General features: G+C 31.7%; 1 protein-coding gene across 2 annotated transcripts in view; it reads right to left on the bottom strand.

Moving 5' to 3' along the window:
* The window catches only part of PCDH11X (protocadherin 11 X-linked), a 698,845-nt gene that overhangs the window by 649,281 nt on the left and 25,097 nt on the right, over positions 1 to 24,467 (bottom strand). For both annotated transcript variants that reach the window (XM_007182336.3, XM_057538561.1), the window contains exon 2: positions 360 to 943. In XM_007182336.3, the coding sequence (XP_007182398.2) occupies positions 360 to 899 (540 nt within the window). In that variant the 5' untranslated portion in view covers positions 900 to 943. The remainder of the gene's footprint in view (positions 1 to 359; positions 944 to 24,467) is intronic.

The following is a 24,467-nucleotide window of genomic DNA, read 5'->3' as shown; positions in this document are numbered from 1 at the left end:
TAGATTTGCTTGTTTAGGCCAAGTTTGAGGCAAAGTCATGACTAGACAGATTAAAAGTAAGATATTGTGTAGGTTATTGATTTGTAAGCAGCAAGGCTGAACTCCTTGTCTGACTGCTATAATAGATTGTTAGTGGAAACACAAACAACTGCTTGAAAATGAATATACATAAAATGAAGATTCATAAACTCCATGCAATTGCAAAAATTGCATTGATAAATTTTCTCTGCTATGCTTTACTTAAACTTTGTAAAATTGTGGTGATGGCTTACTCAAAATTTGAAGTACACTAAGATCCTTTTTTTTTTTCTTCCCTTTAAAAAATGAGCTATCTTTAACGAAGCATTTTTAAAACGCACCTTAATTAGTTGGTAGTTTTGAACTCCGTTTATTCCTATGTCAGGATCAATGGCTGCTGGGAGAGCATATCGAGAGTTTATAGCTGAGTTCTCTGGAATTGATATGTTGATAACCGTTGCAGGGAATAATGGTGCATTATCATTTATGTCTTCTATCAGAAAACGTATTTTAACCAGTCTAAATATTTCATCTGGCAGAACGGCAACCTCCACCTCATAAAAGCAACGGGTGTCCACTAAGACACCAGCACATAATTTCTCACGATCAATGCGAGCTCCAGTAGTGAAGATCTCACCAGTACCCTCTTCAATTCGAATCAGTGGCACATCTCCGGTCTTGTACACTAACTTGAACTGCATAGGAGTTGTTAAGGACTTGTCTGGAATTAGCGACAAGTTGAGGTCTTTCAGCAAGTCGCCTATCAGGACGTTTTCTGGCATTTCTTCCCGGATGGTGTAGTTCTTCTCCTGGGCGCCAGACTGAAACACGACGCATGCTAACAGGACCGCAAATATATACGTCCCGGACAACAAGTCCATACCAGGCAGGATTGCACTAGTTTTTTGTATCAGTCCACAGAGAACTGCCAAAGAGAAAAGAAGAGAAGAAAAGAAAGAGAAGAGAAAGAGGAAGAGGAAGAAGAAGAAGCAATTATTAAAGCCAAGCATTAATGTATGTTAACTAAATGCTCAGTTTTAAATTAAAATCACTAAATGAAATAAACAACAAGGTCCTACTGTATAGCACAGGGAACTATATTCAGTATCCTGTAATAGATCGTAATGGAAAATAATATGAAAGACAAACATATATATATGTAACCAAACCACTTTGCTGTACAGCAGAAATTAACACATTGTAAATCAACTATACTTCAATAAAATAAAAAAAATTGCCAAAATCATTAAATGAAAATACTAGCACGATAAACACTGTTAAATAAACTAATGACAGATTTGTTTTGAATCTAATATTATGCATTTTTACATCAAGATGAAAGGTAAATTAAGCAAGATACCTTGAGTAATTATGAGACCCAGAATATTTATAAAGGTGTTCACCATTGATAAGATATATAAAAGATAATATTATAACAAGACAGTTAAAAGTAATAAAAATAATTTAAAACATTTAATTCAATAGTTAAGGAAAAGTAAAGGGATATGTGTTACTAATTACAAAAATATAATCATTTACTCTTTGTTACAATGTGGTTTTCAAATGCAATTCTTCTATGTGTCACGAATGTTTTATACAATATTCTGTGTGTTCAGCTCTGGGCCTCAAAATGTAAATATCGATCTAGGTTAGGAAGTTTGGATTAAAAAGAAAAGTCCTTTCAGAGAAGAGAGGGTTCAATATGGCAAATGCCTAAACATGGGAAGAACAATCATGTGAAAGAGGATTAAAATTGTCTTTCTTTGGATGAGAGGAACAAGAATAGGTATAAAATTACAGGGAGGCAACTTTCAGATCAACTTAAACAACTGCCTATTAAAGCATTCTGGAAAAAAATGGTTTTCAGGAGAGATTGAATTCCATATATTTGGAGGTACTGATACAGAAGCTGTATCACCAGTTTAGATCTACATATTTATGGTTTGTTAGACAATATCCAAACATTCAATGAGAGAACTGGAGTGAAAGACATCCCAACTCTGAGAGTTTGTTTATAGATTGCATAAAGTAGTCCATGTGAAAATGGGTTTTCACATCTACAGACTGACATAAGAATTACCCAACTACATGAAACAGCTTGACTAGGGCTTAAAAATAAGAAAGGCATTTTAAAAGACTTTATCAAGTTAAAACAGAGAGTCAAAAAACAAACAATATCTCTGGCTGCTTTCCCCCTCCTTGCTTATTATTTTTCATTCACTGAAATCTGCCACTTTATTTCAGTTCTCTAGTTCTACTGAAAAAATTCAACAAGGAATTTTTATTTCTTTATAAATTGCAAATTTGTCTTCAGTTTCCTTTATTAATTCTCAATTCCTATTCTCAATTTGATTTGTTGGATACAGTCTCAATTTGGTATATTAAATATCTTTTAATATCTAGTATCATGCAACATTTTAATATGCTTCTGGATGTTATTTGTAGGTAATATGTTATATAAACACAAAGTGAAATTTGTGTTACACTGCTCTAAACCCTATCAGATATTATATTTTTATAATTAAGTAGGGATTAATGCAGCTCTCAATTCATTCTGAAGTTTTAAAGAATTAGCTGACAGATGGTCATTTAAAAATCCATTACGGAAAACTACTAATGCACATAGGTATCTAACTAAGGAAGTTCTCAATTTTTATTGGCAATTGATAACCAATTAAAATTTACAAAAATTTTAGTCATAGTTCTAAAAACAGGAGGACTCATGAAATGATATAAATAACTTGCTATGGATATTATGATCTGATTACGCCAGACAATGTATTACATTAAATAATTTTAGAAAATATGCATATTGACAGGCCTGAAGACACAAAAGTGGGGAAAAAGAAACCTTCCTATTTGCAATCAGTAACAGAACAAAAGCATTTGTTGCAACAATTGAGATAGCTTGGGTCACAAATAGAACCAAGAAATGAGCTAAATAGACTTGAAGCATCTCATTTTATAAATTCTTATCACAGAATTTAAAAATTATATATTATGGGTCCAACCACTTTCCTATGTTGAGCGGTTGGCGTCATTTACAAAAAAAATTTAAGTATAATAGTGAGTAATGCTGATGCTGAAGACATTTTCTATCCTAGTAAACAACACAAAAAGACTATTGCCTGTGGTATTTTTAGCATCATTTGCTCAATGGTGAGCATTGGGATTACCTAATATAGTAACCTTTTCAAGACTCATTCTCTTGTGAATTATTCGCCTTATACTCCTCTATGAATGTGAGAATAAAAATACCTCATTTTTACTTACTATGAGTTAATATGCATACATATATGTGTGTCCTATTGTGAATCTAGAACATCTAAAAAAAACTGAGTGTCTATGTGTGTGATTTTATAAATACCATGCAAACATAAGCAAAAATAAAAATGGGGCACTTACAATTAGAATTAAAACTACCACTCTATTCTTATCTTACCCTTAGGTATTACACGTTATTACAACTGGCAGAAGAATACTACAGACCATTTTTTAAAACATTGTGTGCATGTTGCAATATCTCTACACAAGAGGAAGGATTAAGAAAGTGACCTAATTCTAAGCAGTCCCCCTCTCCCAATCCATTCTAAATGTGTTCTACTCTACCTTTAATAATAACATCAAATAAAATATTTTAAAATATGTTTCATCACTTGAAATTCTTTCAGAGGTTTTGAAAACCAGGAAAAAAAATTGCAAAAAAGGACAATTCAATTTCTAAAACTTAGGCAAATATACATATTGCAAACCTAGAAGGACTATTTACTGTCTAGTTAGTAATTAGTTTCATGAAAGGGTAGTCACGTATTCAACAAATATTTATTAAGCAATTTGTGTAAGCAATTTGTTGTGGGCACTGAGAATAAATCAGTGAACAAAACAGGCAAAAACCTCTGCCCTCACAGAGTTTATAATTGATAACAAAATTATTCCAGAATATCTTTAGTTCAGTGTTAAACAAATGTATAACAAAGTCAACTCTGCCTCTATCAGGATGTAAACATGCATGATAAAATAACCTCAATCTCCAGATTCTGATTCCAACCCTTGCAGTTACCACTTGAAAATGTATTGTTATGTTTAAAATTAAAAAGATTTTCTTTTAAAATGCTGAGTTTAATTATTTGAATGACCAATACAGAAATTAGGATATAAAGAGTCACTGCTTAGTCTTATGGAAGCATGATGAATTTAACTCAGATATGCAGGGAAAGTATTCCTATGGACATATCTTACTTAGCTCTAATTTTCTCTCTCCCATGAACAAACTATAAGATAACTTTAAATTTCTTTACCATTCTCCCACATCCCACTGCTACTATAGTCTACGGTTAGTTTGGAAATTGATAAGAAAGGTACAATGAAAGAAGATGCAGACAATTAAAATTTTCTACAAGTTTCAGTAGTGCCAGTGTTATTTAAGTGATGTTTTTACAGGCAATATATAGTGATTGTGTAGGGAACAGTCATAGTTAGAAGGACAGAATCATGACAATCAGAGGAAACAAAAGCAGAAACAAAATAAGCAATTCTGAAATTTTAAGATATGAAAAGCAAAAATGCAAGTTCGTTTTATAGTCTCTGAGCAATTTAGTTCTAAAAAGGTAAGTAAGTAGGGGAACTAAGTCTCTACTATATGCAGTTCTAGAGATTTCAAACCATAAAAGTGATATTCAAATGGTTTGTCAGAAGAATTCCAATGCATAATTTCCCTGACATACTTGTTACATTTTCCTTCATTGTAGTGCTGTGTTTAACCTGTAATATACTTAAGGTAATTCTGCATGAATGAGTGGCTTACATGCTACAGTAACAAATTGTTAAAAATAGTACAAATTTAGGTATTACATGAAAATAAGAAATACCTGTATGTTGCCCATGGTCCTAAATCCACTTGGCTCTCATCATTCTAATTACTATAATGTCTCATGAAGTCAAAAATACACAATTAAACAACCATAATGTAATATATAGTTACTTCTACATTCTTGTTCTCACGCACAGTCAAAGCTTCTTTCAAGACTGGGAAAACAATAATGTAGTTCTTCAGGTTGACAGGAAGGAATCTAGGACATTGCACCTGGAGAAAGACAAACTGGAGCAACTGATAAACTCAATCTTTTCAAAGGGATTGACCACAAGTAGAGTCGGGTAAGTGCACTGGCTCTCCTGTTTGACATGACTATTTCCTATGTATTCTGAAACTTGAAATGTCAAAATGAAAGATTTAGTAGGGTACTTTGACTCGATTAAACTGATATTTTTATTAAATTTTATTCCACAAAGGACTCATTTATCGTATTTCTTTTTGTACCGGTCTAATTTTCACATTTGGATCTAATCTTCTCCAAGAAGTGGATTCCATCAATGTTCCTTCCTTCTCTAAAATGTTTATGTTTTATTGATTCATTCTAACACTCCACAACAGGTAGTGCAGTGTTCTCTAACAGGGCTTCAAATCTGTTAATAATCAATGCTCGAATATCACTTATAAGACAGTTTGTGAAGGTTGCTCTTCTATATTAATTTTTCTGGATTTTTGATATGATTTAGGGAGCATTTTAAAAATAGCTTTACAGATTAATCAAGCAAGAGACATAGTCCATTCGGCAAAAATATAATGGTCGTTCATCATCATATATCCTTTTATCACCTTGGGGTGAATTTAATCATGATTATTTCAATATCTACTAATTACTTTAATATGTTTGGTCTATAAGTAACATATTATCATAACAAGTAGTTCTTAGATTCACTGAGGTTAAAAGTATGATCTCCATTTGGTGTAGCATTTTAATTCCTCTAAGTAATTTCAAATCAGTTATTTCATTTAATCTTTATAACAACTATATGGTTTATATGAATATCGTAGGCATTAATTCATATATTAAATGTTTATATAAAATAGGCAGTAATTTCACACTCTATAGATCCTCTAGATGACCAGGTTTTAAGATCATGTTTTAAGCAGGTAAATAAATGGGATACATTTCTGACTTCACTGAGAATTGATTGAATAGTCCATTTTGATTTTTAGATATGTAAGGATAAGTGAATACTTTTATTAATTCCTATTCTCAGGAATTAATAAAACAGTGTAGGTCTAACCAGAAAAAAAGTGATGACTTGGTATATTTTTTATTTGTGTCAGCTGCTAATTTATTAAAATCATGATGCAATAAATTCAACAGTTAAAAGCAAATGAGATATACCACCAGAATCTTGGAAGGTGCTGAAAACAAGATCCCAGTTGATAGTCTGAAAAATGAATCAAGGTAAGATATTAATCATCAGAAAATGAATGGTATCTACCAACCTATTGTTCCAAGGAACAAGGAGATGACTTTCATCCTTAATAGCTGCATTCATTCACCCAGGGAGACAAAGAAGATTTTCCAGGTAAGATGACTTCAGGGTGACATAAATCCTCAATCAATGGCTACACATCATAGACCACCAAGCAAAAATGACACAGCAACTTCTTAAAAACCAATCTTGCTACTTGGTTAATCAACTGCCTAATAGCAAGTGCCTCAGCCTAAAGCTTCAGCAAAAATCCCTTCTCCTTTTAATTCTTATTCTTTTACACATATTTTAATATCCTTTCTGTGATTTTCATTTTCTGTCACCTCAAAACTCAAACCGGATGACAAGTTAAAAGTGACAACATAAATGAATCAATGGGTAGAAAAACATTTGAACCATAAATGGGACATACACAGGCCACATTTTGATACATTTAATTTGGGGCAGAACAATAATTACACAGAATTCTGGCTTTAAAAACTGAATTAGCATTTATGAATTAAACACTACTTGTCAGTTCTTAATTTGTACAATAAATTCATATTCTGGGGTCAGCCCCATTTTCATGAAGGAATTGTTTCTATAACAAATACAATTCAAATGCATTTACAAATAGCTCACACAAAGACAAATTATAAATGTTAGTATTTCTACTATTTTTACTTTCTCTTCTAAGTTAATACATAAAGAAATGTCTTGTTGATTTAGCAATATCCCTCAAACCTGTAGTGAGTTAATATTTCAACTTTGTCTTACCTCATTTTAATTCCAAATATAAATATAATACTAATCATTCAAACTTCAATTTGGGCATTCAAAAACACCTTGCTAAATTTGAGGAATCCTAATTTTAGAGAAGGTCTGTTGGGTCCTGTTTCAATATTATTAGTATATTTGAAAATGTACAAAATGGTCAGTTATAAATTGGATGCTTTTATATGTAACATCCTACATAATACCTGAAGGTTTAGCTCTTCAAAAATAGAAATTTAGGTATAAAATTCATCTTCCATAAAAATATTCTTTAAATTGAAACAATTGTATAGATCCATAATATTTTATAGTGTCATCCTCTATTCTGATTGCAAGTGAATCATTTCAAATATATAACAAAATTTATTAGTAGGCCTTTATATTTACTTTAGCAGTGTATGGACACTGTGCCAGACACGTAAGTGTTAAGTTATAACATAAGTTAAGAAATGTTTATTAGGTCTTTGGGTTTCTGATTTTTTTGTTTTGAACTCTTTTTTTTTCAAGATCATATTACTACAAGGACTGCCAAAGATTCTAAGACACAATAGGAATAATATACAACAACTTGGAGTATTCATTATACCGTGCATTCTGTGTTATTTGAAAAAACCTACATTTTTTTCTAAGAGTATATTTTAAGCACAATCTTCTCCTGCAGGTATTTTCATTACAAATTAAATTGTTCTTAGGCAAGCAGTTTTCCCAACTAGAAGTATATAAAATATTTAAATTAATTAACAAATCCTATACCTTTTCAATGTGTAGATTCCTGTTATTTAAAATTGTTTTTTATCATACTTCCTACTTTGGAGTACCACAAATCTCACTTAGGTTCATAAGAGAATTAAAAGTGATTCTTTTCATCATTAGATTTCATTCACTATACTCCATGCTTTCCCACCGTAAGTAAAGTCTTCCTTCTACACAGTAATAGGCTAGCATGTTGGAAAAAAAAATTTATGCTACCTTTTTATAACTCAAGCAGTACATTAACCTCAAAGTGACTTTAAGTAACTGTCAAATGGGAAATCAAGAATGTACAAGTTCCATTTCCACAGAGTTGGATACGGTTTTGTTCTTTGGACTAGCAAATGCCAGCCAAATCCTAATTGTGGAATATTCATGAGATATTTCATTTTTATGTTTAAAATAATCATCTTCATGTTCCACTGTGGGTATATATGTCCTTGTGTGTATGTGTGTTCAATGAAAATTGGCAATTGAGATGCCATTACACTAGACAATAGTTGAAATCGAAGTGGAGCGGTCAGAATTGCTCTCATATTAAGGCAGTCTCGATATGCAGTACTTTCACTGTGTCCCACACTAATGCATAAGGAGACCAAATAGATATTTTTATTTAGGCATTTGCAGTCGTTACTTTTTTAATTTAGCTCTTTCCCTGCTTATGAAGAACATAACTAACTTTATTTATGAAGGTTTGCAAAAAAAATTATCTTCTGAAAAATAGATTTCACATTGGTTTTGAAAAAGTTTGCCAAAGAAAGAAAATAAAGACATCATTCTTCCTATTAGGTACCAGAGGCTCAAATTATTTGTGTTGCTTTACCCCCCCCCCAAAAAATATTCTTGGTTTTCAGAATTACAACTTACATTGTGATGATTTCAACTTGAAATAGAGTATGAAATAGGTGTCTTATTTTAGATAAATCACAATTTCTGTATAGATAATAAATGTATAATAGTGTCCTCATATTTTCTTCTTATTCCAAGAATATTTGAAATACTGAAAAATATTTTTTCCTTTGCAAAGGTATTCAACACCTTAATGGAGATGATAGAATGAGCTATCACAACCAGAACTATATCACAACCAGTGAGTGCTATAACTGGCACTCATTCTATGAAATTGTGATCAAATGCTGTATTAATTCTTCCCATAAACTAAGAACCCTGGAAAATGAAGGCCAGTGCTATTCACGATAAAAATTGCTTTGCATCAGGACTTGATATTATAGATGGCACAAGAATAAAAATTTAGAAGCAAAGGTGATTATACCCTGAAAAAAAAAAAAAAAGAAGTCTCTTTTCCACTCTATAGTCATATTTAGACCATAAGCACCTGGAGCTGTGCATTTCAGTATAGTCACCCTGGCCATATGTATTCAATATATTATAGGTACTTATTTATAGTATGCATGCATTTCTGATATTATAATGCAAGATAAACCTATATAGTTGTCTATTAGGATATTTGCACTGTACCCTTCAGTTTCCTGTCTGAAGTTCTTGAAGAATTAATGATTTCTATCATGCATTATATTCTTCATATTATCCCTATAAGGATTATGATGGCGGTAAATCAGGAGAACATGGTGAGTATCCCACACTTCTATTGACCGTAAACACTATACTAAAAACTATCAAGTGGGTAGTTGTATTGGTATATTACCTCTTCTTCATTTTAGTGTCTCAGATACAGTACATTTATTTATATAGTATTTCTCATAGGTTTTATGGGTATCATATAATGTTTTATGAAAATAATTGTAAGATATTATTTGTTTATAACTATAAAACTGCACATTTTTTTTCTCTTGGAGGATCTCAAGCAGTTTGATTTCTAATTTAAAATGAGAGGAAATTTGATTGTTTCTCTTTGATTTAACAAGTTACCAATCTCTTAAAAATATTCACTACCTAATAGTTTCAAGATTTAATGTCATAAAATAGCATTCATCACTAAATGATTCAATAACAAATTTTACTGCATCGTCTCATTTTATCCTTTTTTTGTCCCCTGCCTATGAATCGGATACCCCAGCCATCATTTCACTTTCCTTGGATGCATGCATAGCTCAAGATTATTTTCCTCTTGCTCTAGATTACCACTGTCCAATAGAACTGTTTGCCTGGTAGAAATGTTTGATAACCTGCACTGTCCAGTACTGTAGCCCTTAGCCACATTTGCCTATTTGCCTTGAACACTTGAAATGTGCCTAGTGCAACTAAATGACTGAATTTTTAATTTAATTTATAGTTATAATAGAATCATGCAATGTAAGCCCCTATTGGCTGTTATGTTTCCTCATATTTCTATTTCTGTGCAAACTTAACCCTTGACCTCCAAGTTCTCCACAGTGCTGAATACAGTCTTAATAAACGCTGCTCATTTTTATTTTTTATGTGTGTGTATATATATATATATATATATACACATCTTAATAAAGAAATATAATTTAATAAATAAAAGACTCTGAGAGTTTAAAAACTTAGACAAACTGATTTAGAGTTTAAAAACTTAGACAAAGTGATTTAAACCACTAGTAAAAGCCATTAACCCCTGAGATGGAAATGGAATCCTTCAGTTTCTCTGTGCAATATCCAGTCTTGCTCCTAGTCTGTTTTTTCTCTAAAATTCTTATTTCTTAGGAGTCAGCTATTCCTATTTTTAATTTTATTGTGTTTAACTTTTATTTGGAAAAAACTGGACAAATAGAGGCAATGTATGGAGGAAGATCTAGCATTCTAATTTCATTTAAGTATATATATATATAATAAGTTTTGGAATTTATTACATTATACATAAAACAGTAAACAAACGTAGGCATTTTTTGTGCATAAGGTATTGGTTTCTTACATTTTCCATATCCACTATATAACGTTGCTTTAATTGTTTCACTTACTTATACTTATTTCCTTCCCATATGTCAATAAATTAACATGCCAATGTCAAAATATGCCCTCTTTAAAAGGGCATGATTTTACCCAATATTACTTTCGAAGTAGCAATTGAGTCTACAGACTAAAACAAGCTAGAAAAAAAATAGGACTTTTATTTCTTTGTTGTGTGCCATGTTCATGAAAAAGTATAAAATCAATTTCTCTTAGTCATTATCAAGTGTACGAAAAAATAATTCATTGATAGCTAATTCCACCATGCTCACAAAAAGAAGCCATATTGTAGAAGCATTGTTAAAATATACTTTTGGTTTGATCTTCTTGTTTTAAAAATAAATGAAAATTTATCTCTAAGCAGAATGAACCAAAAGCCTACACATAGATCCATTCTTGCTACTGTCTTAATGACCAATATTGATGACTTCAGAGAAATCATTCATTCAGGGATTCACATACATTGTAGCAAGACCATTCATTTAAAACTATTATTAAATATATTTGGCATAGAAATTGAGACAAGCATTCATTTTCCTACTTAAAAATCAAAGTCATGGAATGTTATTATATCCAAATATAGATTGCCTTGGCACAACGAAGTAAAAAAAAAAAAAAGACATTTTATTTAAGATTTTGTAGCATGAGTTATGGAGATGGATCGCCTGGTTTTGAATCCATGATCCATCACTTATTAGCTGTGTAACTTTATGCAAGTTTTAAAAAATTCTCTGTCTGTCTCATTAAAAAATAGATATAATAATAGCATCTACCTCATAGTGTTACTGTGAAGACTAAATGAATTAACATATGTAAAGCACTTAGAATAGTTCCTGGAACCCACAAGTGTTGTATGCGTTTGCAATCATTGTTGTTGTTACTATTAAACTAAAGAAAATAAGCAAACGTGTTTGTATATCCTGCACTCACAAAGGCAAATAAATAAGTCTAATCCAGTGGGAGAAAAAAATTGGGCCTGAATTCTAGTGTTAACTTTGCCTTTAAGTAGTTATGACTTCGGACAAGTCATTTAATCATTCTGTGCCTCCCTTTCTTCATTATGGTGAGTAGGGTTGGAGTTCATCTCTCAGATCCTTTCTTGTTCTAGCATTTTATGATTAAAATAAGCTTTCATCATAAATCTGTAGTCATTTGCATAATGGATCTCAGTTATGTGCAATGCTACAGCTTTAAAAGTTTTTACAACACAATTCCAAATATCTTATTGTCATCAACTACATATTTCATATAATTTTATTTCATTTAAAATTATGTTTACAAGGTTTAAAGACTGTATGCCTTGTTTTCAGTAGGTAGTGATTTTATGGTTGTTTCTAGCTTGGCAACAAATAATTTTTCATATATTGGGTTGGCCAAATAGCTCCTTCGTGTTTTTCCCAAGATATTACAAAAAACCCGAACGAACTTTTCCACCAAACCAATAATTTAGAATGGAAACCTTGTTTTAAAAGAGTATTTTAATAATTATTTTCCACCTTCAAAGGTTTTTGGTAATAAAATTCCCCTCAAAATTTTCTGTTTCTTGATAACATTTTCAAAAAGGATATATTCTAATGACATTTATCTTTAGATATTATTACGATTATTTTTCAAATTGGTCAAGTTTTCAAATTGACCCGCTCATCCCTTTGATGAAATATAAAATATATACTGACTCACTGTATGATTTTAATTGATATTTGCTTTTTTTAAGAACAAATATAAGTTAGAGAAAATGGGGGTTTATTTTCATTGGATAATTGTAATACATCTTGAATCCCTATAATACAGTACTGTGTTGAAAATATTGAAGCAAACACATCTCACAAAATCAAGTCATTTTTTTGAAACAGTACTTCCACCTAAAGTATGCCATCATGATTTCGTATTGAAAATGATAAAAATTCAACTTCTGAAAGTTGATAACTTTAAAATTAAAAAGATAATTAAAACCTGTTATAGCTGACAACCACAACATTGAACCTTCAAAATTTTCCACTAATTACAGCTGCTAATTTTCAAGAGGAACTGTTAAAGTGAGTCAGATTTGACATAAGGACAGCTTCTCCACCTTTTTTTTTATTCAGAAGAAAAGTTTTTTAAAACAGAACATTTCCAAATATATTATTTACCCAACTAGCACTTTTTTATGGACTACTTTTACTTTTTTTGATGTTGGAAAATAAATATTAATTATTTCGTAAAACATTATATACAACAATCAAAACAAAACAACAAAAACTGAAAACCAAAAAACTACATGTGTTATATATTAAAATCTACAGAATCTAAACTCTGAGGCCTAGCATTCAAAGGTCCTTAATTAGTTGCTTCCAACATACGTCTTTCTCATTAATTTCTAATCCATGACCTCCCCTCTTCAGTCAAGCCAACACCCACTCTAACCACAGCATTTTCCACATCTCTGGTCATCCAAGGTCCTCATCTGCTCTGGGGCATTTCACACAACTCATTTCCTCTAAGAAACTTTCACAGATTAATATCACATGGGGAATATCTGAATAAGCATAAGAGTAAGGATAAAGTTAAATGTAAGTGCTTAAGGGACTTGTAGTTAAAATATGGCAACTATGGAGAAGGCAGTCAACAAAGTCATGGAGCCATCAGTTTCGTTTTTTTAACTTTAATTTGGAAAAAAAAATCTCATTAATAGTTATTATGTGTCATGTGCATTTGAATAGCACATTCCCTTACTCATCTATTCTTTCTCCTTCAGAACATTGTTTTGAACTGAATGTCTTGTTTAAAGAATTTTTTATCTTAGTTTAATTTAGCTTTGCTATATTAATGGCAAACTACCACTAAGAAAATGGGGACTGCCTCCTAATTTTTTTTATAATTCTGCTCTATTATCTCAAGTCCTATTGAAAGCAAACTTGGTACAAATATTAGGTCTTTGAAACATGTGTGCATGTTAAGGGACAATAAAGAATAGGATTGAATCAGCTTGCCAATGATTAAACTACAAACGGTCTTACTCATGACAGTTTGTACCCTCAAGATGTTTGTAAATGTAGTAATAATGTGATGAATCATGTTCCAACTACCTGTAAGGGCCTTGAACAATTTGGGAAGAACTGTGAAGCACTAGGGAAACGAGGAGCAGCATAGGGTATGGAAGAGGCTGTGGAGGAAACTTGAAAAGAGTTGGGGTACTAAGGAGAGGCAAGGAATGTTTTTGAGTATCAGGATGGACTAGGAGAATGAGAAGTATTCATGGAATCTAAGCAGGGTAAAGATGGATGAAAACTAACTGGGGAAGCTGAAGTTGGGGAACCTAAAAAGTGGGTAGAGAGTAGGAAGTTAATTATAGAAACTCAAAAGCACAGTGAGGAATTTGGCAAAACTGTAATGAACTGAGCATGACTTCCATGAATGGGAGACTTGAAGGACTGGAAAGAACAGGGAAGGTGTGGGGAGATTTGATGGATCTGGGAGGTCTTAGGTACCATTGAGAGTGGATTTGAGTACCTGAAGGGGATGGTGGATAGAGATAGAGGGATAAAAGAGATAATGGAAGGGAACAATGAAAATAATGACATAACAAGTAAAAGAAGGGTGTTTAAAAATTTTTTCGTCCTTAAGATTAAATTACTGGAGAAATTTTTCATTGGCTAGCACTTTTAAGATATTTCTTCTTTCAGGAATGCCGGGGTTGGGGGTGGGTGGGGGGTGGCACATATTTCACTTTCTTCTTCTGCCACATGGAAGAGAAAAACTGAGACTGGGAATTTGTGACAAAGAACTTAAATACATTATTTTAAAATATAAAATATTTTGTACTACTTTATCACATTACTATTTAGTACTGTGAGAAGGTTGAGGGGCTGCACTGGAGGACACATTAATCACTAAGTCTATAAACTTAAATGATTTTTGAAAAAATTAAAACCTCCCATGACACTCTGAACATTATTTCAAATTTCATTTGATTAAACAGAATCTTAAAAACTTTTAATCACTTAAATGAAGATTGGAGGGATAGACCACTAGCTTATTTAATCAAATCATCATCCTATCAGTACAAGAAATTCCATATATTTATTTATTAGAAAAATCTCTTGTTTGCTAGTTTAGTATATATTTATTGAGTATCTTCTATGTACCAGGCATTGGAAATGCAAAAATGAGGAAGAACAGTCCCTCTCCCTAGGGCCTGTCCCTCTACCACCACAAAAGAGGTATTTGTTCCAAAAATAGGTTTTTCTGTAATTTATCAGTACATGGATATCTAATGGTCCTAATGATATCGCTGCATGATCCAAAGCAGCCTTTAAGTCTTCATAGGTTACCATCAGTCGGGCTATAGTGTATTTTTTTCTCATAATTGATTCTTTAGAAATTTACAATACATTGATGACATGTTTGTCATCCAAGTCAATAGAAACACTGTAATTTTGGGGATTTTTGTTGTTGTATTACATCTCTCCCCACACGATATTAATCAGTATACTGGAAGATAAGCTTTTCTTTCCCCTCATCCATTTTCACTGTTAATATTTTAATCTTGACACAAATCTTTTAAGGAAAAGAAAGATTCAAACACTAAAAATGGGAGTTCAGATAAAATCTGTACTCCTGAAAAGACCCAAAAGAAGTGTGATTTATATGATGTTTAACATATATAAAACTCACCTTGAAATATCTGAATTAAAACCCACTTTCCTACAGTCCTCATAGTGCTCTGCAATCAGCTGTGGGGCAGAGGATGAAAAGATGGAGGAGAAGAAAAAGATCTTTTCCTCCAGTACAATGTAATCGGTTGAAACTTAAAATAGATGCACTAAAAGACTGGGCTTCAATAACCTTATAGTACACTAGGTGGGAGGTTCCACAGCAGGACCTCCAAGGTCCCTTTAATTTCAGGGATGCAATAACTCTGTGTTCCCTGATGGATAAAGTGCTGTTAGCAGCAAATCATTCAGGACTCTAAACCTAACACATAGAATTGGGAATCTGCAGTAGGATTATGAAACAATAGAATGTACAGATTCACAGTACTATATATGTGCACTAGGTATGATCTTAGTCCCTTTGACTAATAGTATTTGTTTCCTGAAGCTGAGGAAGATGGTCAATCCTTGAATATTAATCACATATTATGTTACTAAGAATTAATAATTACCTACATATTAATTTCAATTTTCTTCAGTTATGAAACTGTTCTTAACTCTAATCCTTCTTGATATCAATTTGTATTATCTTAGAAAGGGATTTCCAATTCTGTAGGTAGGATAGCAAATTGTTGTCTCACTCAAGCTTGTTAGCTTCTTCACAAGACTACGAAGTTGAGAGCATCTGAGGCAAGACCTCTCTGGCATGTGATCTGTGGAATCCTTCTTACTCACAAAAGGATTTTCCTGTGGTAGGTCAAACACTTTGAGTTGGATTTCAAGAAACCAAAAATCTAAATTCAAAAAGCAGACAACGCATGGCAGAGGTCCATTGTTATACGACAGGATCCTCCAATTTGCTGTAATGGCTACAAACTAAGAAAAGGTTAATGGTCTTTGCACAATTTTAGATTTTGGAAAAGGGGAAGCAAGGCATATACATTTGTGTTTTCAATATGGTCTTATGGCTCTTTCTTGGATTAAAAAACAAAAAGTCCACAATACTTTTGGAGGTAGGATATGCTGGAAAGGTGTTTCTAGGCTTTAGACTAGAAGAAGCTTTTAAAATTTTGAAAAGCCAGCCCACACTGCTGCATTCTTAATTCCAATGAAGTCTGATCTGTTAAAGCATTTAATGCATATTTGTGTAGAAATTATGGCAACTTACTATCTAGGTCTATTATATTTTGAGTTTTATATTGGTGTTGCAAAAACTTATAGATTAAATGAAAATGTGATTAGAATGATACTGATGTAAATGTTTTTAAGGGAATAATTGTTTACATTGTAAATGGCTGTAATTTATACTTTTTAATATGGGGAAGTGGGAATCCTATGCCTTGTTACTTTATGATTATGACTTTCCTAGAATTCCGGAGACACGTGCTTCTGACATTCATTTCTCCATCAAAACTTTCTAGAGCAATGCTATGCAACAGAACTTTTTGTGATGATAGAAATAGTCTATATCTGCAAGGTCCAATATGGTAGCCAAAGGTGGCTGTTAAACACCTGAAATGTAGCCAGTGCAACTGGGAAAATGAGTTCTTAATTTTACTTAATTTTACTTAATTTTTATTTAAATAGCTACATGTGCTAGTAACTACCATATTGAACAGCACAGTACAGAGGTACTTTGTATTCTGTATTTAATTTAAGGTATGCATGACTTACCTATGGAAAATGTGTTGTTAGGATACTCATGCTTTTCTATCCATCCGTCCATCCAACCATCTAGTTGATCTTTAATTTTGAAGCACCCTCAGTATGTAAAACACTATATTAAGTTTATATAATAGAAGAGCTTTACATTAGGTTTTTTGTGGTGGGGGAGATAAGATAAGACTTGTACAAGATAAATAATACTGTACATTGAATAGGCTAACTGACAAAGGAAGAGCATAGTGCTATGGGAGTATCAAAGAACACTTTTGCATAACACTTTTGCTTCCTTTAGGAAGAGGTTCATGGAGTTCTTTAAATGTTTTTGATAAGTGGTTGCAAGGTATAGGAAGAATTTTAAGGAAAGGAGATTGCAAGATAGAAAGTCTGAAGTTTAGACTGGAATATGGGGATAAGAAAGAGGGAATACTCCAAGGTTTTTTAAGTGACTGAAATAGTTAGTGCCAAGAACAGATAAGGTAAAGTCAGGAGAATGAACATGTTTTGTAGGAAAATGTTCAGGCTAAATAAGAGAATATATTTTAATCTAAGATTTTTAGAGAAGTTATTTGATTTTAAGTCATTCGTTATAAAAGTTAATTTAAAATGAGTTAAAATTTTAGCCATCAAGCTAGCTTTATATATTAATTGTAATTGCACTAATGATAAATATGTTAAATATAGATATTTATCATATGATCAATATGCTTAAATAGACCACTAGTAAAGTGAAGTCATCAATCATCTACCTAAACTTTCATCTTGGCCTCTGAAGATTAACGATTAGGCTAGCTACAGTAAAAAGAATTAAACACAAACATATGTGACTTTTCCCTTAATTCCTATATAGAATTCCTACTGGGCAGTGCCAGATAACCTAAGATATATTAAATTATTTTTCATGACCAAGGAGAGTGCCTTAAATTCTTCAGCAAGTATTGCATTCTGTATTAATCTAAAAGCAAAGATCAAAACACTTTGGGGAAGTAGACATCCTTATAATGTAATGTAGGTAGCTAATCAAATGCCACAAATATAGAACCAAACTGATGGATTTATTGATGCCCAGATCTATCACATGTTCCTTTTCAATATAAATATATAAACATGTATTAAATTTGAATAAAAGTTAACATTTATTTGCAGAGATCACTGTTACTTTTGTTTTGCATCTCTGAATTAATGTTCACTGTTTCTTTTAATTACTTTTCAATTAAAAGAAAAAATAATTTTTGCTTCCTGTGCAAATAGAGAATTGAAGATTTCCATAGTTTGAATAAATATGATTTTAAATAAAGACTCAGGTACTGAATGCTAATACTTAATTAATTTGAATGTACTTTGAAGTGTGGGAAATAATCAGGGTTTTATCTTTGCCTTTAATAAAGACTGGGCCTGTAACAGGCTAAAGTTATTTTCATAGCTGAATTTTCCTCTCTGGATTTATAGAAGTAACAGATATGGGTGCTTTCTTTTGAGGAAATTATGATTTCCAGGAATTTGATTAACATGAGTGCTCATTTCTTCCATTAATAAGAAATTTGAAAGTTGAGAAGTTGTAGACCTTTACATTTAATATTTTATGAACTGTTCAGGTGCACTTTATGACTTAGGGGCTATGCCTATGTAGGAAATTTTCTTCGTACTAGAATGATATATGAGGATCAAGAGGTTGTGAACATACAGTTTGCTGACACATGGATTCTTAACTCCTGGAATTTCTTCCCTCTAATAAAAAGTATCTCTATTAGCTTGTCCACCCAATGGTATATTGCTGGGTGAATTAAAATACTATTTTTCTGATCTCTCTCTCTCTCTCTCTCACACACACACACACACACACATAAATTCACACACTTTCTCACATTCACACACATACCATTTTTATTAGTAAGAGCATAAATGGCAAATGTCTGAGGACTGAATCATACTTATCTCTTCAAAGTAAGTTTAGTTCTTGGTAATGCAACATGTCAATGCGCCTAATTCACTCCAAACAAAATGTTAAAGATAAAACTGCCTATGAGAATAACTCTAATTAGTAGTTGACTTGATGGCACATTTAGGAGATGTATATTTTATGTATAGATGTAGTTGCTCTGAAATTCAAGATGAGGTTGCTCTATACCATGGAAGCCAAAATATAGCTAACTACAACTACAGTTGACTGCCTCTCAGAGAATAGCTTCCTCCTTGATAAATTGTTACAATAAAACGGGAATGGTCAATACTTAATGCTTTGAGTTCTTCCATTTTAATCCTGATAGCTGATGACTTACTAGTAAATTTGTATAATTGCAAACTGAAGCAAAAATTATGTAAACCTTAAGCACATTTATTGTAGGAAAATCGGATACTGGGTGAAATACCAAATTTCAGGTACGGCATTACTAAGATGAACTACCTGCCAAGTGTTGAGTCTAGTAAGAGTAACAGTAGTGTGCATTGTACAGAATAGCAAGAGATTATGCAAATATTCAGGTGTAGAAAATATAGAGATTACAGTAATATTACAGGATGTTTGAAAGATTAATAGAAAGCAATAGGCTACTTTCATAAGACACTTTCTTCTAGTTGGCCAACATGTTTTCACCCATTCTGATAATGAAATTCCATGATTTTTTTCCATGAGGCTCAGAACTTCTAAAGAAAACTTGGAATAAAACAAACAACAAATCTTTAAAAGAACTGTCATTCATAAGTATTTCTAGGTGTAAGAAAAAGTTATTCTAATGTTTTTAAGGTTAAGAGACCATCAAGCAAACAACCACACAGCTAAGGAAGTTGAAAGGTCTGACCTAAGATTTTGCTAATATACAAGAAAATTAGATAAAGATGACTGGGGAGAGAGGAAACTAACTTACCAGCTAAAGGAAACATACTGTGTTCTCTTCTTCAATAGTCTCCATTAGACAACCGTCTTCACAGGTTGATTCGACCTTATGAATTAATTTATCAATTCCAGTCACTGTCTGCCTTAGGTATTGATTCTCCCTGTTCACCTTTACATCAGTAAGGTTTACTAAGAGGTTTCTGTTAAAAGTTAAACTATTTGAACTTTGTTGAATTAGGAGTATTTAACTCATTGCCTCTCCCTGATTGTTAGATGCATAGGTCTATAAGACCACATCCTTGATGTTTTTGACAGTAGAAAACCTACATCTTTATTCAGATTTCACAGAAGCTATGAGTAAAACGTTGTTTACTCTCTGCTCTTCTGCACATGTTCAGATGTGATTGCATGAATCCAGTTGGTAAGGGAAAACAGCAAGGAATATAGGCACAGGCCCTTGCCAACATCAAGAAAGTTTATGAATTTTTTGTTGTTGTATTTTTCCTGCACTCAATAAGTGTAGTCAAGTACCAAATTCCACATTGCCTATTATCTTTCCACCAGTTTAAGCCTAAGGCTATACTCAATTTTTAACTTGCTTGTGCAAATTTAATTTGCATAGAGAGATTTAGTTCTTCAGTGAGATTAAAATTCCCATCACCTAGGTGCCTTATTAGTTGAAAAGTAATAAGAAAAGAAATTCCCACAGGTGAGGTAACTGAAATTTACACTCTTTGTGACTTATCATCTTGAGAAAAGTTTCTTTTGTGGTTTCAGATTTCTCTGGGCTACAATTTTTTAAACAGGTGTACTGTGGAGATTATGACAAATCTGCAGTTAGAGAATTTAAGATATCTAAGAGAATTGTCACTACCACGAAAGGTGAGAAACACCAAATGCACATTCTCTCCTTTTAAAACAAAACAACTTTTTCTAGTGGAAATCAAACCCTTTAAGTGGCTGTGCTTTAGCAAATACAAAACATTCCTTCACTTTCATTCTTTCTATTCTTCCAGCAATTTTTTTTTTTGGCATACCCCAAGACAAGGGAAAAAATGTAAATATTTCTTCCCAATTTTCAAAAATTAGTAAACCTTTAGAATATTCATTTTTATAAGGAGATCAAAACATTCAACCATATGTGATTACAAAGACAATCAATTTAAATTGAGTTTGAATAGCAACCTTTCTTCTCCCCTTCACTTACACAGTCCTGTTGATCTCCCCACTTTATAGTCCTTTAAATTATTCACATAAAATGTACTAAATTATTCAAGAAAAATGTCCTATGTACTTCACTTATCCAATGTCATTTTCATATTACCGAACTTTTTTTCCTTTTATTTGAGGGGAGTAAGCTTTCTGTTTATTTTGCCCTATATCTTTTTGTCATAATCACTTATTTTAGTGTGAAGCTGCTCTAAATATAATACATGTAACCAATGAAAATTATTGTGGTAAATATAATGGTTTTATTCTAGTATTAGAGCCTTAGAATATTTGACATTCCTTTTTGAGATGTTACAACAAATACTGATTAAAAAATACACACATGTATGTATGTATGCATATGTGTATATGTTTAATATGTATATATGAAATATACAGTATCTAAAATCAAAAGAAGCAAGTGTCTAGTTTAAAGAATGCCAGAAAACTGTATGAAACTAAATTGTGGAAAGAAAGAGAATTTAGGGTCTCAAAAATTCATCCTCTGTGTATATTTATTAGGGAAGAAGAGGGAACTAAAATTCTACAAATAACTAGCACATTTAAATATGCTATAAGCATTTTTATTTAAAAAAAAAATTTAACATCTTTATTGGAGTATAATTGCTTTACAATGGTGTGTTTGTTAGTTTCTGCTTTATAACAAAGTGAATCAGCTATAAATATACATATATCCCCATATCTCCTCCCTCTTGCGTCTCCCTGCCACCCTAGATAGCTAGTGGGAAGCAGCTGCATAAGCATTTTTAAAACAGATCAAGTGAGTAGGAATAGAATCAATAGAGAAAGAAAGTTAAATCTGATTATTACCTTTTATATTCACAACAAAAGTCTTCCTTAGAATAAAGTTTGGTATATTCATCATCTTTAAATACATCGCAAAGGGAAACAGAAACTTCTAGGAGTAATGACAGTAAGTGATTCTATCAGTATTTTTGTCACTTCCATTTTCATAAATGGAAATTGAGTATTTTTCTTAGACACTTTTATATAGGTTATATTTATTGTTTCAAAACTCTGACTTTATCATGTTAAAAAAAATGAAAGAAAAATATCATTCTTGGATCACTTTCTAGGACTGAATTAAGTTTCTCAGGAAAATTAGTCTTTATGAGTAAGGCTAAGAAATGTCTTTAACCAAATGTCTTTTATCATGGCATTTTATAGTATACCCATTATTATTATTATTATTATTATTATTATTATTATTATTATATGAATCTTTTTAAAACTTGCATACTTAGCTAGCTTATTTCAATATGTGGTTCAAAATTAAAATATTTGTAAATATTCAATTGAAAAATAAATAATTACACTTTAAATTATTACCTCTTTGATCTGACAACGTGATCAGTTTAGAAATAAAATATCATTTCAGGCATAAAATAAAGGAAACCCACTACCACATACATGTTAACTGAGTAGTCATTTGAGAAGGATGAATTAACATATTTACTTTAAAATAGAATTTCCTCAGATAAACCAATAAATACATTACTAAAGATTTGTAGACAGTAAATTTTAAATAAATTTAAATTTTTTTCTAATAAATTAATGACATTTTAAACAGTCTTAAATTTGTTCTTTCTTTCTCCCTGGTTAATTAAAAATGACCAGAACCACTTTAAATATAATACTGCTATTTCATGTTTTGTGGCATTCTTCTAGATAAACAATATTTGGAATCACCACGAAAATCCAAATTAAAGTGGCAACTTTAATGATATAATATCTTTTAAAACAATTCTGAGGAATTTTCCAAAAGAATTGGGATTAATCTTACTAAGAGTATGAAAAGACTTGCATTTTGTAAAAAGGGAGATCGTATCACATTAACATTGTTTAAGCTGTCAAGAAAGAATATTCTTTATTTGTACTGACTTCTATTGCCAGCACTGCGGCCAATTCAAGAAGTCTAAAATTTTCACTATTTAGCAAATAGTCGAAATTTATCGGTAATCACACTATCAATACGTGATTTTTTTAAATCTAGGAAATTGGATAGTCCTCCACTCAGGCTATTGAACTCCTCTTTCCAAGATTATTTACATGCTGGTAAATTCTTGCAAGTCATAATCCTGTTAAAATATACAGGAAATAAAGATCCATGTTTCTGCAAATTATTATGGTGACAAATGTCTTGATACATTCAACAGTTGATTCATTCATCTTAATATAACTTCTAATGTATATAATCAATTATTAAAATAATAGTAGTTACCATTTTATTGAGTACTTCTTCCATGCCAGGCACTATGCTAAGTACATTTAATACAACAGTCCTATAATGTATGTACTGTTATTGTCACTTCTATTTACATATGAGGACACAAGGTAAGAGTTTAAGTAACTTGCCCAAGGTCTCGGAGCTATTAAGGTATGTAGCTACAGTCTGAAAGCATATTTATCTGACTCCAAAGCTCAGGCTCTACTTGACTACTAAACTGACTTTATACATGACAAAATGTTTATGTGTTCACCTATGATAAAACAAACAAACAAAAGCTAGCAATGTCTTGGAATTAGAATCTAGATCAAGATTATCAAAGGGCTCACCCATTAAAGAGTTGATCTGCATGAAAATATAACTTTAGGAAAAATGGGAAAGGTACTTGATGGCAAATGATTTTGTTCATTTAACTTTTCCTTACGAGTCAAATTTTCTCAATTTTCTGGTAATAGGATAAACAAATATATGGAGGTCTCATTCCATGTGTTTCTATAATCTTTATTAAAGTACAAACACTATAAATCTGTAAAAAGAACTAAATACTATCATTTGATCCAAATGCCTACCTTCTTATTAGAAAAATGTCTACTCATTCAATAAGTAATTGAATTGGAAAATAGATTTGCTTCATGCTACATCTCATTGAAACTGATGTTGTATAATTGGATAATTTGCACTAAGGACATTAAATGGAACTATGTTTCATTTTTGGGAACTCGTGTGAAAATTAGATCAGAAGTCCCAACTTTACAAATCTCACTTTCTCCTAAAATATGCATTATTCATAAAGATTTTTCCAACAGTAATTTTTACTTAAGCCTTATGTAATGATCTTGACAAATCTGCATATCTGAGGATTATATACAGGAAATATCTCCACTGACAACATAATTTTGGAGTTAACAGTAAAGCTATGATTTCTCCCTTTCAGTAAATCTTCTGGACTGTGGCCTTTGATTATTAGGTTGAACCATATGAAATAGCTGATAATCAATTTTAACCCCAAGAATAGCAATTTCATATGGTTCTACTTCATATATTCTGTCTAGGTATTTAGCCAGACTTTCCACTAATATTCAATCCTCTGTATAAATTACTGTGTCAGTAAGAAAAGATTAATTCCAAGTATCTGGGGAATATGCAAACTGGGTGTGCAGAA

The sequence above is a fragment of the Balaenoptera acutorostrata genome, chromosome X, assembly GCF_949987535.1.
Source record: "Balaenoptera acutorostrata chromosome X, mBalAcu1.1, whole genome shotgun sequence".
NCBI classification, from domain to species: domain Eukaryota; kingdom Metazoa; phylum Chordata; class Mammalia; order Artiodactyla; family Balaenopteridae; genus Balaenoptera; species Balaenoptera acutorostrata.
Note: the sequence above shows the minus strand (reverse complement) of the source record. Positions and strands in the feature narration are given on the sequence as shown.